The sequence below is a fragment of the Oncorhynchus kisutch genome, unplaced genomic scaffold (genome assembly GCF_002021735.2).
Source record: "Oncorhynchus kisutch isolate 150728-3 unplaced genomic scaffold, Okis_V2 Okis05a-Okis16b_hom, whole genome shotgun sequence".
NCBI classification, from domain to species: domain Eukaryota; kingdom Metazoa; phylum Chordata; class Actinopteri; order Salmoniformes; family Salmonidae; genus Oncorhynchus; species Oncorhynchus kisutch.
Genome location: NW_022261982.1, coordinates 6834822 through 6850266, shown reverse-complemented (window position 1 = coordinate 6850266; position 15445 = coordinate 6834822). Strand labels below are relative to the sequence as shown.

Below are 15445 nucleotides of genomic sequence, written 5' to 3'. Positions count from 1 at the left end.
ATAAAGGTACAATTTTTTTTTTTTAAAAGGGACATGCATATACTTACAATTCTAACAGCTTTTTTGTTAGTAGAGCATTTAACCGTCTTAAAATACAGTTAAATGTCCTTTTGTAGGGTACGAAAATGTGGTTTTCTGTTTGTAAATTTACATTTGTTTATATGAAATTTGGCCAAAAGAATAATGAAATTAATTACATAAAAAGGGTTCAGCTTATTTCTATTGTATGTAAACAATCCAAACAGTACATCTCTCCACAATAGTGTAAAATCTTCATAAATGTGTTCAATTATAAACCTACTGATGTCTTGCCACAGTTTTCTTACATGCATACAATGCCAAAAAAGATGCAACACTGTTTCTGGGTGGTCATTACAAAAGGAGCAATTTGAGTTGATGTTTTCCTTAAACTTCTTCATATGGTGGTTGGCAGGATAAATCAAATCAAATCAAATCAAATGTATTTATATAGCCCTTCGTACATCAGCTGATATCTCAAAGTGCTGTACAGAAACCCAGCCTAAAACCCCAAACAGCAAGCAATGCAGGTGTAGAAGCACGGTGGCTAGGAAAAACTCCATAGAAAGGCCAAAACCTAGGAAGAAACCTAGAGAGGAACCAGGCTATGTGGGGTGGCCAGTCCTCTTCTGGCTGTGCCGGGTGGAGATTATAACAGAACATGGCCAAGATGTTCAAATGTTCATAAATGACCAGCATGGTCCAATAATAATAAGGCAGAACAGTTGAAACTGGAGCAGCAGCACAGTCAGGTGGACTGGGGACAGCAAGGAGTCATCATGTCAGGTAGTCCTGGGGCACGGTCCTAGGGCTCAGGTCCTCCGAGAGAGAGAAAGAAAGAGAGAATTAGAGAGAGCATATGTGGGGTGGCCAGTCCTCTTCTGGCTGTGCCGGGTGGAGATTATAACAGAACATGGCCAAGATGTTCAAATGTTCATAAATGACCAGCATGGTCGAATAATAGTAAGGCAGAACAGTTGAAACTGGAGCAGCAGCATGGCCAGGTGGACTGGGGACAGCAAGGTGTCATCATGTCAGGTAGTCCTGGGGCATGGTCCTAGGGCTCAGGTCCTCCGAGAGAGAGAAAGAAAGAGAGAAGGAGAGAATTAGAGAACGCACACTTAGATTCACACAGGACACCGAATAGGACAGGAGAAGTACTCCAGATATAACAAACTGACCCTAGGATAATATTTATGAATAATTTTAAAGGAAACTTTCTTAATTTTGTTAACAAGTAGGTATGTGTGTGGCAACATCCAAACTTTTTTCTAACAGATATTATCAATAAATCCATTCCAATAAGGCATGACAAAAGGTATAGATACAACATCCTGCTGAAACAAGGATCGTATCGCTCTGTTGTTGAATGGACCAAAAAATAAACAAATCTTTCCTACTGACGAGTCAACAGGGTCAACAGAAGGTAGGCTCTGAGGGTCAGGTCTTGACACGTTCCTGAATAACATAGCAACATATATATATATTTGTGTAAACGTCAGTACACCAGAGGAGAAGATGACGCTGTTGCACATGTCGTAGTTGGGAACAGGAAGTTCCGGGTAGAAAACCACAGAACTGTGGTGTTATGTGGATAGTGGTTGTGTCCGTTTCAAATGTATTATTGTAGGTATGTAATAGCATGTTTAACCTTTCCAATGTCGAAAGAATATATAACATGCTAGCTAACAAATCCGTCAAGGTATTATGACGTTTGATAAAGGTTTTAATTGTACGTGTTATTTTGGGGTCAAACCGAGTGAGTGAAGAACGTGATTTAAAAAGATTATTTTTCAAGTCACTTAGCTAGACTTTGGGTTTGTCTGAGTGTATGTACATAATTTCGTCAAAGTCCACTTTGAGTTCGTTTTTACATGTTCTTGGTTTTGTGTAAAATTATGTTTATGAGCTGGTAAATAGCCTCGTCCAAACCATCCTGATCTCGCGAGTTTACATACACTTGTTCGTTCATGTAAGCTCGCGAGATCGGGATGGTTTGGACGAGGCTGGTCAAATGGCGGCTTCAGCGGTTTTGGTCGTCTTTCTAGGAGTTTGCTCGTGGTGAAATGGCGACACGAGGACCAAGTGTCTGCGGGTTTTCGCTCCACCCTTGTACTTGAATTAAGGTCACTAATTAGTGAGGAACTCACCTCAACTGATTGTCTATGTTTTAATTGAAGGGAAAAAATAAAACCCGCTGAGACTTGGCCCTCAATGGAATGAGTTTGACACCCATGAAACAATTGAAATGGAGAGAGAGTTTGAGAAGCAACAGCTGTGCTGGAATGCAAACAATTCTGATGCACAGTTCTGATGACATGGAGTGGGAGGATGAGGGCCTAGTATTTGAATGGTCTGTAGTGGGAAGACACAGGAAGAACAGAGATAATGATACTGGAAGCAGAGGCGCATGTAGTATAGTAACTAGAGGCCCAAGGTAGGGAACTAGAGTAATAATGTGTCCGAGTGGAAAGTTGGGATGGTGTTTGAGGAGACCACAGGGTGTAAATGAGGCCCTATCTGATAAACCAAGGCCATAAAAAAGAGTTGAAGTTAAACTAGGCTGCATCCATGTAAATGAGAACTTGTTCTGAACTAGCCTACCTGGTTAAATAAAGGTGAAATAAAAAATAAATGGTAGATTGTTAATATCTTGTGCTGGTCAGGTTCAGCAAGGGAAGATTCTTCAAATGGAAAATCATAATGGGACGAAGCTCAGAAGCCATGACCCTGGAACTGATGCTACATTGAAGGGAGTAATAATCTCTGAGGTCCCAATATCTATGTCCATGGATGATATTGTTAAAGAACATGTGAAGGGAGACAGAGTGGTTGAAGCTTATCAGTGCTGTTGAGGTGTTAGAAGGTTTTGTCTGGAAAAGTACAGAATAGGATTCCTTAGCTTCCATGTCAGAGATTTTGACCCAGCCTCCTCATTCAACCAATCAAATGTATTTATAAAGCCCTTCTTACATCATGCCAAAGAATGGGACATGTAGCTGTTGAGTGAAAAGATGTGCCAAGTGTGTGGGGAACATGATTACAGTGAATGTTGGAGCAATGTGACAGTTAAGTGTTGCAATTGTGTGGAGGACAAAGAGCAGCATTTGGTGGATGCCAGGTGCAGAGAGATGCTCAGATATATAGAATCTGTCATGATGTATCATATGCAGAGGCTGTAAGCAGACTAGTGGAACTACATTGCAGACTGATGGAGCTTCCATGGCTGGTCCCGTAGTAAGAGGACCTACTGTCAGACTGATGGAGCTTCCATGACTGGTCCCGTAGTAAGAGGACCTACTGTCAGACTGATGGAGCTTCCATGGTTGGTCCCGTAGTAAGAGGACCTACTGTCAGACTGATGGAGCTTCCATGGCTGGTCCTGTAGTAAGAGGACCTACTGTCAGACTGATGGAGCTTCCATGGCTGGTCCCATAGTAAGAGGACCTACTGTCAGACTGATGGAGCTTCCATGGCTGGTCCTGTAGTAAGAGGACCTACTGTCAGACTGATGGAGCTTCCATGGCTGGTCCCATAGTAAGAGGACCTACTGTCAGACTGATGGAGCTTCCATGGCTGGTCCTGTAGTAAGAGGACCTACTGTCAGACTGATGGAGCTTCCATGGCTGGTCCCGTAGTAAGAGGACCTACTGTCAGACTGATGGAGCTTCCATGGCTGGTCCTGTAGTAAGAGGACCTACTGGATAATCTGGGGGTGGATTGTCTCAGCATGATATAAACCCCAATGTTTGCAAACACAGAAAGGGTTCTCTTGATAATGTTTATTGGGAGGTGTGGGAGAGTTTTTTGGGGGGGAAGGGGAGGGTGTGGTAGAAGTTAATAGGGATTTCTTGGTTTATTTTCTTAGTACAGAATTAGACAGACATTGACCTTAAACGTTTGTTTGCGGACCTCCATGATACCATAGGAGGTCTGCATCAACAGACTTCAGTGCAGGTAGTGCCTCATCAGAGAGAGAACATTTCAGTTGCTCTACAGTTTTGAAGCTGAATGTAATGATTATCAGTTCTTTACATGTGTACTAATATTCAGACACATTCAGTTGTTTCTATATTTATCTATAATTCAGGGTTTTCACACAGGGCTTCAAGTAAATTAATATTAGTGCCTGAAAAGTCCTTGAATTAGACTTGCCACTGTACGAACCCTGATAATTCTTAATATGGTGTGAACGGGAAATACAATTGGTTTTTGTGAGTGAAATAATACAGGGAAGACAAGGTTATTCAGGATAAATAGTACATAGTGCTGCCTGAAACATTCTGCGATCTTGTACTAAATGGTTTTTGAAACATTTATGCATTTATGTGAATTTAGGAAATCTACTATAGATTAAGTGCACTTATGTTGTGCAATTTAAAATCTGTACTTTGTGTCTAATGTGAATGAATGTTTTGTCAAGGATTAGCTACCGGATCTACTGAAATTAGATAATTGAACAAGAAAATATTTTTACAGAATAAAGTGCCAGAACTGTCAAGAAAATAACTTTTGTGTCCGTTTGTCTTTATTTCTACAGACCGACTCAGATTAAGTCTGAGGCCGGTAACATCAACAGTGAGGACAAACCCAGCCTGCCACTCTCCTTCCACACTGAGTCCAAACCTACAGTCACTGGGTCCTGATTGTGACAGTGGAGCCCAGTTTGCTCTGCAGGATCCAGAGATGGCATCAGTGAAGCTGGAAGACTGCAGTCAAACACTGGAGCTGAATGTCAACATTAAAGATGAAGAAGAAGAGGAGGAGAACATTAGGACAACTGTTAGTCATGGTAAGAGCTGGTTCTATCTATAAGTTATCTTCATATATTAGACCTCCATAAGTTATGACCAGTCTATTGATAGGTTGAATTCTGTATTTCTGACATCACACATCCCTGAACAACTCAAGACTTCACAGCGAAGCAAAACATTTAAAAACTTGTAACGCCTGCCTTTGCCCACACATTGTCTCAAGAACGTTGAACATGTTTAATACCCTCAATCACCAAGTTAGGCATACCTCATTTCAAAATAGGCCATGGCATCATCACTGTCAATATTGAATTATAATTTGTTTGCTGCACAGAATATCAGATCTCAACAACGATTGGAGAAGTGTTGAACATAACCAGTAGACTACCACATCCTGATGATTTATATCTGATACATATATATTTAATATGTCAAGTTGTAGAAACATCTCAAGGATGATCAATGGAAACAGGATGCATCTGAACTGAATTTTGAGTATCTTGTTTTTCAGTTTTTTAAAATTCAAAATTTCTAAACCTGTTTTAGCTTTGTCATTATGGGGTATTGTGTGTAGTCTGCAGAGGATATTTTTTTATTTAATTTTAGAATAAGGCTGTAACATAGCTCCAGAGTTCCTCTATGGAGATGAGAGAATCTTCCAGAAGGACAACCATCTCTGCAGAACTCCGCTAATCATGCCTTTATGGTAGAGTGCCCAGACGGAAGCCACTCCTCCGTAAAAGGCACATGACAGTCCGCTTGGAATTTGCCAAAAGGCACCTAAATGACTCTGACTCTGACCATGAGAAACAAGATTCTCTGGTCTGATGAAACCAAGATTGAACTCTTTGGCCTGAATGCCAAGCGTCATGTCTGGAGCAAACCTGGCACCATCCCTACGGTGAAGCAGAGTGGTGGCAGCAGCATGCTGTGGGGATGTTTTTCAGCGGCAGGGACTGGGTGATTAGTCAGGATCAAGGGACAGATGAACGTAGCAAAGTATAGAGAGATCCTTTATGAAAACCAACTTGAGAGCACTCGGGACCTCAGACTGGGGTGAAGATTCACCTTCCAACAGGACAACGACCCGAAGCACACAGCCAAGACAACGTGGGAGTGGCTTCGGTACAAGTCTCTGAATGTCATTGAACCCGATCAAACATCTCTGGAGAGACCTGAAAATAGCTTTGCAGAGACGATCCCCATCAAACCTGACAGAGCTTGAGAGCTTCTGCAGAGAAGAATGGGAGAAACTCCCCAAATACAAGTGTGCCAAGCTTGTAGCTTCATACCCAACAAGACTCAAGGCTGTAATTGCTGCCAGAGGTGCTTCAAATAACTATTGTATAGAGGGCCTGAATACTTACATAAATGTAATATTTCAGTTATTTCTAAAAACCTGTTTTTGCCCTTGTCATTATGGGGTATTGTGATGTCATTTTGGGGTATTGTGATGCCATTATGGGGGTATTGTTTGTAGATTGATATGAAGGGGAAAAAAACATTTCATCAATTTTAGAATAAGGCTGTAATGTAACAAGACGTGGAAAAAAATCAAGGGGTCTATTTACTTTTTGAATGCAGTGTAGATGTTATTTCATGATACTGAGACTTGGTGGTTTGACACCAGTATTGCCAGCATTTGTTTTATTCACTGGGCTGTCTGGAGTGATCAGAGAGTAGACTAAAGAAGTGAAGCAGACAAACTGCCAGTGTTTTAAAGTTCTCTGAAATTAGTCTGTGTAGTTACTAACCCTTGTGATTTTGAGTGGAGGATGATATCGCTCATCATTTTCACCACTTTTGCCTCTTATTAGTTTTTGACTCCTACCCAGTTTTAGAATAGTTTGATTCCCCTTCCCATACAGCCTACTGAAATGAATACATACACTACCGTTGAAAAGTTTAGGGTCACTTAGAAATGTCCTTGTTTTTGAAAGAAAAGTACGTTTTTTTTGTCCATTAAAATAACATCAAATTGACCATTAATACAGTGGAGACGTTGTTAATGTTGTAAATGATTATTGTAGCTGGAAACGGATGATTTTTTAAAATGGAATATCTACATAGGTGTACAGAGGCCCATTATCAGCAACCATCACTCCCTGTGATCCAATGGCATGTTGTGTTAACTAATCCAAGTTTATCATTTTAAAAGGCTAATTGATCATTACAAAACCCTTTTGCAATTATGTTAGCACAGCTGAAAACTGTGGTGCTGATTAAAGAAGCAATAAAACAGCCCTTTTTTAGACTAGTTGAGTATCTGGGTAATTTGTTTCTTTCAAAAACAAGGACATTTGTAACTTTAGAAGTTATTAATTTATTTCACCACTAATGTATTAATTAATTAATAAATAAAAATGTAACCTTTATTTAACTTCCTTTACGTACTGGTTATTGTCCGGAATTTCGGATGACTGACGTGCCCAAAGTAAACTGCCCAAAAGCCAGGATATGCATATACTTGATGGCATTGGATAGAAAACACTCTGAAGTTTCTAAAACCGTTAAAATAATGTCTGTGGGTATAACAGAACTGATATGACAGGCGAAAACCTAGAGGAAAATCTATCCGGAATCTTCATTATTTGAGGTCACAGGTTTTTTCAATGCTTGCCTATGGGATATACAAATAGATAGGACCCAGATTGCAGTTCCTTTAGCTTCCACTAGATGTCAACAGTCTTTAGAAAGGGTTTCAGGCTTGTTTTTAAAAAAATGAACAAGTATTTGGAGTTTTTCCAAAGTGTCCCCCATTAGAAAAGTAGCCATGTTGCACGCATCAACGAGAATGCGCTCTTTGTTATTCATCTTCGCTATTGAACACACTATTCTCCGTATTAAATATGATTGTTTATTTAGATATTAGAATACCTGAGGATTAATTAGCAACATCATTTGACTTGTTTGGACCAACTTTACCTGTAACTTTTTGGATTCGTTTGTGTGCATGTTGAACGAGTGAATTACTGAATCAAGCGCGCCAACTAAACTGACAGTTTTGGGATATAATGAAAGACTTTATCGAACAAAACAACCATTCATTGTGTAGCTGGGAGCTTGGGATTGCAATCAGAGGAAGATCTTCAAAGGTAAGTGATTTATTTAATTGCTGTCTGTGACTTTGTGACGCCTGTGCTGGTTGAAAAAGTATTTTGACGTGGGGAGCTGTCCTCAGATAATAGCATGGTATGCTTTCTCCGTAAAGCCTTTTTCAAATCTGACAACGCAGTTGGATTAACAAGAAGCTTTTAAATGATGTCAGACACTTGTATTTTCATGAATGTTTAATATTATGATTTTTGTATTTTGAATTTCGCGCTCTGCAATTTCACCAGATGTTGTCGTAGGTGTCCCGCTAGCGTTTGGACATGCACCCAAACAGGTTAACTAGGCAAGTCAGTTAAGATCAAATTCTTATTTTTAATGACAGCCTAGGAACAGTGGGTTAACTGCCTTGTTCAGGGGCAGAACGACAGATTTTTACCTTGTCAGCTCAGGGATTCGATCTTGCAACCTTTCGGTTGCTCTAACCACTAGGCTACCTGTCACCCGGTATGGCCAGAAAAGGACTGGTCACCACTCTGAGCCTGGTTCCTCTCTAGGTCTCTTCCTAGGTTCCTGCTTTCTAGGGAGTTTTTTTGTGGCCACTGTGCTTCTACATCTGCATTTCTTGCTCTTTGGGGATTTTAGGCTGGGTTTCTGTTAACTTCACTGGGTAGGGGACTGCATTTAGAATTTTGGATGAACAGCGTGCCCAAGTTAAACTGCCTGCTACGCAGGCCCATAAGCTAGGATATGCATATAATTAGTAGATTTGTATAGAAAGCACTCTGAAGTTTCCAAAACTGTTAAAATAATGTCTGTGAGTATAACAGAACTGAACATAACAGAACTGATATGGCAGAAAACCAGAGGAAAATCCAACCAGGAAGTACTATTATTTTGAAAGGCTGTTTCTCCATTGAAAGTCTATCCACCATACAAAGACTTAGGACCCAGTGGAAATCTGTCTTCCTCCACATGTGACCAGTCTTTAGGCATTGTTTCAGGATTTTACTCTGAAAAATGAGGGAGATACACCGCTTTCAATGAGAGGACAGTGGAAATTTCCATCCATGAGCCAGGCACGTGATCGGGAGCGCGCATTTCTTGTTTACCTTTTTCCATTGACAAAGCTTTTGTCCGGTTGAAATATTATAGATTTTTTATGACAAAAGCAACCTGAAGATTGATTTTAAACATCGTTTGACATGTTTCTACTATCTTTTATTGTGTTGTTTGACTTTTCGAGAGTGCTTATTGTGCCTTTGGATTTCTGAACTAAACGCACCAACAAAACGGAGGTATTTGGACATAAAGATGAACTTTATCGAAGAAAACATTTGTTGTCTAACATGGAGACCTGGGAGTGCCACCAGATGAAGATCATCAAAGGTAAGTGATACATTTTAATGCTATTTCTGACTTTTGTGAAGCTCTCCTTGGTTGGAAAATGGCTGTATGGGTTTCTGTGTCTAGTCGCTGAAGTAACATAATCACAGAGTGTAATTTCACCGTAAAGCCTATTTGAAATCGAACACTGTGGCTGGATTTACAAGAAGTTTATCTTTAAAATGGTGTAAAAGAATTTTAATTATGGGATTTGAACCAGACAGGTTAAGCACTTTGTGACAACTACTGATGTAAAAAGTGCTTCATAAAATACATTTGATTAACATGTATATCACACCAACTGACTGTTTTTTCTGATGTTCACACAGGATACCATGTTGAGACATTCTCCACATCCAGAGAGCAACAGCAGGAAGATCAGAGAGCTAAGAGGTCTCATCACTGCCCACATTGTGAAGAGATTTTCCCATTTCTATCAAAGCTAAGAATACACCTAAAAATACACACAGGAGAGAAGCCTTACTCCTGCTCTGACTGTGGAACTAGTTTCTCTCAGCTTTCCCACTTAAAATCACATGAACGTATACATACAGGGGAGAAGCCATACTCCTGCTCTGACTGTGGGAAATGTTTTAAAACATTATATGAGCTAAAAGTTCATCAGAGAACACACACAGGAGAGAAGCCTTACGTCTGCTCTGACTGTGAAAAATGCTTCACATCATCAACTCATCTAAAAGTTCATCAGAGAACACACACAGGAGAGAAGCCTTATTACTGTTCTGACTGTGGAAAACGTTTTAAAACATCAAATGAGCTAAAGGGTCATCAGAAGACTCACACAGGAGAGAAGCCTTTCTTCTGCTCTGACTGTGGGGCGAGTTTCTCTCATCTGGGCACCTTAAAAACACACCAACTTATACACACTGGTGAGAAGCCTTACTTCTGCTTTGACTGTGGAAAATGCTTCAAAACATCAACTGAGCTAAAAGTTCATCAGAGAACACACACAGGAGAGAAGCCGTATTACTGCTCTGAGTGTGGAACTAGTTTCTCTAAATTTTCCATCTTACAAACACATGAACGTATACATACAGGAGAGAAGCCTTACGTCTGCTCTGACTGTGGAAAATACTTCACAACATCAACTCATCTAAAAGTTCATCAGAGAACACACACAGGGGAGAAGCCATACTCCTGCTCTGACTGTGGAAAATGTTTTAAAACATCAAATGAGCTAAAAGTTCACCAGAGAACACACACAGGAGAGAAGCCTTACGTCTGCTCTAACTGTGGAACTAGTTTCTCTCAACTTTCCCATTTACAATCACATGAACGTATACATACAGGAGAGAAGCCTTTCTTCTGCTCTGACTGTGGGGCGAGTTTCTCTCAGCTGGGCACCTTAAAAACACACCAACGTATACACACAGGAGCGAAGCCTTATTCCTGCTCTGACTGTGGAAAATGTTTTAAAACATCAAATGAGCTAAAAGTTCACCAGAGAACACACACAGGAGAGAAGCCTTACGTCTGCTTTGACTGTGGAACTAGCTTCTCGCAACTTTCCAGCTTAAAATCACATGAACGTATACATACAGGGGAGAAGCCATACTCCTGCTCTGTTTGTGTAAAATGCTTCAAAACAGCAACCGAGCTAATAGTTCATCAGAGAACACACGCATGAGAGAAGCCTGCTTACGTCTGCTCTGACTTTTGGGTGAGTTTCTCTCACCATAGCAACTTAACACACCAATGTAGTCACACAGGAGAGAAGCCATACTCCTGCTCTGTGGAAGGGTGGGCGTGTAACTCAAACTTCTAGCCAAAGGCTGCTGTGTTTAGAATCTCATCAAGGAGGACTGTAGCATTTTAGCTAATCAGCAACTTTGCAACTACTTACTACTTTTTAGCTATTACTTAGTATGTTAGCATATCATACATATTACAAGTTCGTAACATATTGTATGAAAAGCAATGCGTAAAATAACGTAAGAATTGTAATTCGTAACATACGATACATCGTAGAAGTTGTATTATACTGAACAATTTAAACACAACAATTTCAAAGATTTATAGTTTGTATAAGGAAATCAGTCATTTTAAATAAGAGGCCATAATCTATGGATTTCACATGACTGGGCAGGGGCTCCGCCATGGGTGGGACTTGGAAGGGCATAGGCCCACTTGGGAGCTAGGCACATTCAATCAGCATGAGTTTTTCCCCATATAATGTCTTGATTACAGACAGAAATTCTGCTCAGCCCCCTCCCAGACAATCCTGCAGGTGAAGAAGTCCTGGGCTGCCGTGGTTACATGTGATCTGCAGTTGTGAGGACGGTTGGATGTACTCCCAAATTCTCTAAAAGAACGTTAGAGGTGGCTTATGGTAGAGATATAAATATTGAAAACTCTCCTGCAGTCATCATGACAATTGCACATTCCCTGAACTTGAGATATCTGACATTGTGTTGTGTGGCCTTTTATTGTCCCCCAGCACAAGGTGCACTTGTGTAATGATAATGCTGTTTTATCAGCATCTTGATATGCCACACCTGTCAGGTGGATGGATTATCTTGACAAAGGCTGAAATGCTCATGAACAGGGATAGTAACAAAGTTGTGCACAACATTTGAGAGAAATTAGCTTTTTCTGCACATGGAACATTGCTGGAATGTTTTAGTTCAGCTCATGAAACCAACACTTTACATGTTTAGTGTATATTTTAGTTCAGTTTATATTGGTAGTCCAATTTAATGTAACCTAACATACTAAATGGAGTGGAACGGATGTTTTTGTAATACATAATACGTTTTGCTCTGAGACCTGGTTGTCCCTCTGCAGTATTCTGTGGGAATGAGCTAGTAGACACTTCTTTAAAAAAACATTTTTTTACCTTTATTTAACTAGGCAAGTCTGTTAAGAACAAATTCTTATTTACAATGATGGCTTAGGAACAGTGGGTTAACTGCCTTGTTCAGAGGCAGAACAACAGATTTTTACCTTGTCAGCTCGGGGATTTGATCTAGCAACCTTTTGGTTACTGGCCCAATGCTCTAACCACAAGTCTACCTTCCGCCCCTAACATGTATCAGATAGAGATGGTGTGATGATCACTTTTCACCACTAGTTTGGGGGATTCTTTTACAACTTTATTTAATGATACACAGTTTATGAAATGAATACATGTGTTTATTAATTGTCTTTAAAACTAGATGAGTTATTTTAGTTACTGATCATGAATGTGTTGGAAAACTGCATTGAAGCAAACTTTATTGATCTGCCAATGAAAAATAAAGTTACATGAATATGTACTGGTCAACCTCTTCTTCTCTTTAGTATTCAGTTCTTCATATTAGATCTGACAGTATGAATGGTTCTTATGGTTGTATTCAGTTCTTCATATTAGATCTGACAGTATGAATGGTTCTTATGGTTGTATTCAGTTCTTCATATTAGATCTGACAGTATGAATGGTTCTTATGGTTGTATTCAGTTCTTCATATTAGATCTGACAGTATGAATGGTTCTTATGGGCTGAGTGCCTGGAGTGTTTTTGTATGACTACAGTCAGGAGTTCTCTCTGACCCTGTGATGTCACCAGCACATTAAGTACATTCATCTTAAGATAGCCATGTGAGACAACCACATATCACAGTAAACACATTTCTCCTCAATTAGTCAGTGTCACATTATTATTATTATTATTAATTATGATTTGTATTATTATTATTTGTATTTGGGGGGGGGGGGGGGGTACTCTTTAAAGACTTAGGTGTTTCAGACCATTTCGGGCAGTTATTCAAAGACTCTGCTTCACTGGCATCAGAGGGAAGCTGTTGCCACCATTGGGGTGCCAGGACAGAGAAGTGCTTTGACTGGGCTGAGATGGAGCTTGACCTCCTGTAGCAGTGGGACGGCCTTGAGACCAGAGGTGGCAGAACTGAGTGCTCGGGTTGGGATCCAGGGTTTGAGCCTGAAGGTAGAGATGGAGCAGTTCCTCTTGCTGCACCATAAGTAAACAATACTGACTTGTAGTGGATGTGAGCTTCGACTGGAAGCCAGTGGAATGTACGGAGGAGCAGGGTGACATGGGGGAACTTGGGAAGGTTAAACACCCAGACGGACTGCAGTGATCTAGATAAGTTCAGTGGAGACCCATCATTCAGGGCAGGTGAGCCACCTGTTTTGAGCCCCACAGTTTTAGCGATAAAACAGTGAAAAAAATGATTTGTTTGCAAACAATGTATAAAAACATATAATTGAGTTATTAATAAAGCTGCATACAAACATGGTCTTTTTTTGTTTTCTTGAGTAAGGCAGCTCCAAAATGCAGGTCTTCAGCCTTCAGTGGAGGTGGGGCAAGCCAGCATAAAATACAGAGTGCTGTGCCGTTATTATCTCAGTGTTCTGTCATTCATGGGGACAATCCGTCACTGCCAAGTCTAAGGGTAGAACTTGAAAATTCAAGCCCCTTGGGTGCTGCGAGAGAGTTACATTTGAAGTGCCCATACAAGAAGGCTCAAGGTCATTGTCCACAGATAAAATAACATCAAATCATGTGACATCTACAGTCGCTTTGATTGGACTGATCATGTCAACATCATACTTTCAAAATCTGAGCTAGCAGTCATCATCATGAATCAAGTCGACAATCTACTGGCAAATCCTTTTTAATCTTTGTCTTATGAAGAGAAATAATGAGAAATTTTAGATAAAATGTGTCGGTGCTCATCGGCCGTTGGACATAAACATCAAATTGCAAATTCAACAATGAGTGGTTTGGAAGGAATCAATGGCTAACTGCAAGCATTGCAAAGCAATCATTAGCCTGCTATTCAGTGGAGTTGCTGTGTGGTCCCAAGTCTAAGATTAAGGGGCCTTTTTCCTATTTTAAAATTGTAAACATTCAACATTGGCCGTGCTGTCAATGAAGCTTGATTTGTGACGCGCACAAAACAACTTACCACGGTACTGAAAAATCTGACTTGAGTGAGTTCAAGACAACTGGGAACTCAGGGAAAAACAAGCTACGACTGGGAAAATACATTTTGAACTTTCATCCAACTCGGAATTGTACATTGGGAACTCGGGCCTCTTTCTACAGCTACGACCTGAAGATCACTGACGTCATCATTTTTTCCCTTTTTTCTTCTTCTTCGAGTTCCCAGTTGTCTTGAAAGCAAAATTCAGAGAATGACAGACTTTGATGACAAAATATGCCCACAAATTACTGCCTCGCCACCTTCCTGTTCAAGTGAGCACAGCACAACAAGGTGAGTCCAAAAATGTCTTGTATGCTGCTGCATAAATGATGTAACATGCCAGGGAGATGTGTGTACTGTAGCTAAGAAAGTAATACCAAGTGTATGTTGTGTAGTAAGATGTCAGTAGCCCATGTGCCTCACCCTAATAATTTGGTCTTGTTTCACCTCTTAATTTTGCCTACTGTTCTGACATGTAGCCTATTACCTGTTTTTGAGAAATGTAATCATTGAATATTGTAAGAGTGTAATACAGAGATAATACTAATACAGAGATAACCACTGCTCTACCTAGGTGTTTTAATGTGGGTAATACAGAGATAATACTAATACAGAGATAACCACTGCTCTACCTAGGTGTTTTAATGTGGGTAATACAGAGATAATACTAATACAGAGATAACCACTGCTCTACCTAGGTGTTTTTATGTTGGTAATACTAATACAGATAACCACTGCCCTACCTAGTGTTTTAATGTGACTCATACAGAGATAACCATTGGACATGCATTTTCCATTATGCCATTGTGTTTACCACTTCAGATCCTTAAAGTGTAGTTTAAAGCATATACAGGGCATTATACAAGACCCCTTGACTTTTTCCACATATTGTTACGTTACAGGCTTATACAAAAATTGATTAAATGCATGTTTTACCCCTCATCAATATACACATAATGACAAAGCGAAAAAAGTTTTTCACAAATTTGTAAATTTATACAAATGAATACCTTATTTGCATAAATTTTTAGACTGTAATGCTCAATGATTGAATGGGTGTGGAGTCAGGCGCAGAGAGCGGGATGCAGGGAAAAACACGCTTTAACGTCCAAAATCAAAGGAACAAAATAGTTATACCCAACACAGGAGTAACTATAAAAACAAAATAGTACCCTTAGGTAAAATACCAGGACAGCGAGAAAACCCAACAAACCACTAACACCTCTCACAAGTACAGAAGAACAAGCCCGCACAAACAGAAGCGGGCTACACGAACTTAAATAACCCCAC

The 15445-nt window shown here is 40.0% G+C and overlaps 1 protein-coding gene across 2 annotated transcripts; it reads left to right on the top strand.

Annotated features, from left to right (window-relative positions):
* The first annotated feature begins 1553 nt into the window (after positions 1 to 1553).
* LOC116359806 (zinc finger protein 135-like) lies at positions 1554 to 12413 on the top strand. Of its 2 annotated transcripts, XM_031813552.1 has the most exons (3): positions 1554 to 1648; positions 4559 to 4810; positions 9539 to 12413. In XM_031813552.1, the coding sequence occupies exons 2-3, from the start codon at positions 4705 to 4707 to the stop codon at positions 10855 to 10857; spliced, it is 1425 nt and encodes a 474-aa protein (XP_031669412.1). In that variant the 5' UTR covers positions 1554 to 1648; positions 4559 to 4704; the 3' UTR covers positions 10858 to 12413. The 2 variants fall into 2 exon arrangements, with proteins under 2 accessions (XP_031669412.1, XP_031669414.1); XM_031813554.1 differs by lacking the exon at positions 1554 to 1648 and having other exon boundaries at positions 4518 to 4810.
* Positions 12414 to 15445: the final 3032 nt, after the last annotated feature.

What these genes read in the sequence shown, in the direction of transcription:
- LOC116359806 (XM_031813552.1), top strand. Translation starts at nt 4,705, where the DNA reads ATGGCATCAGTGAAGCTGGAAGACTGCAGTCAAACACTGGAGCTGAAT. An exon ending in TAGGACAACTGTTAGTCATG is followed by an intron (nt 4,811 to 9,538) that starts GTAAGAGCTGGT and finishes ATGTTCACACAG; the next exon opens with GATACCATGTTGAGACATTC.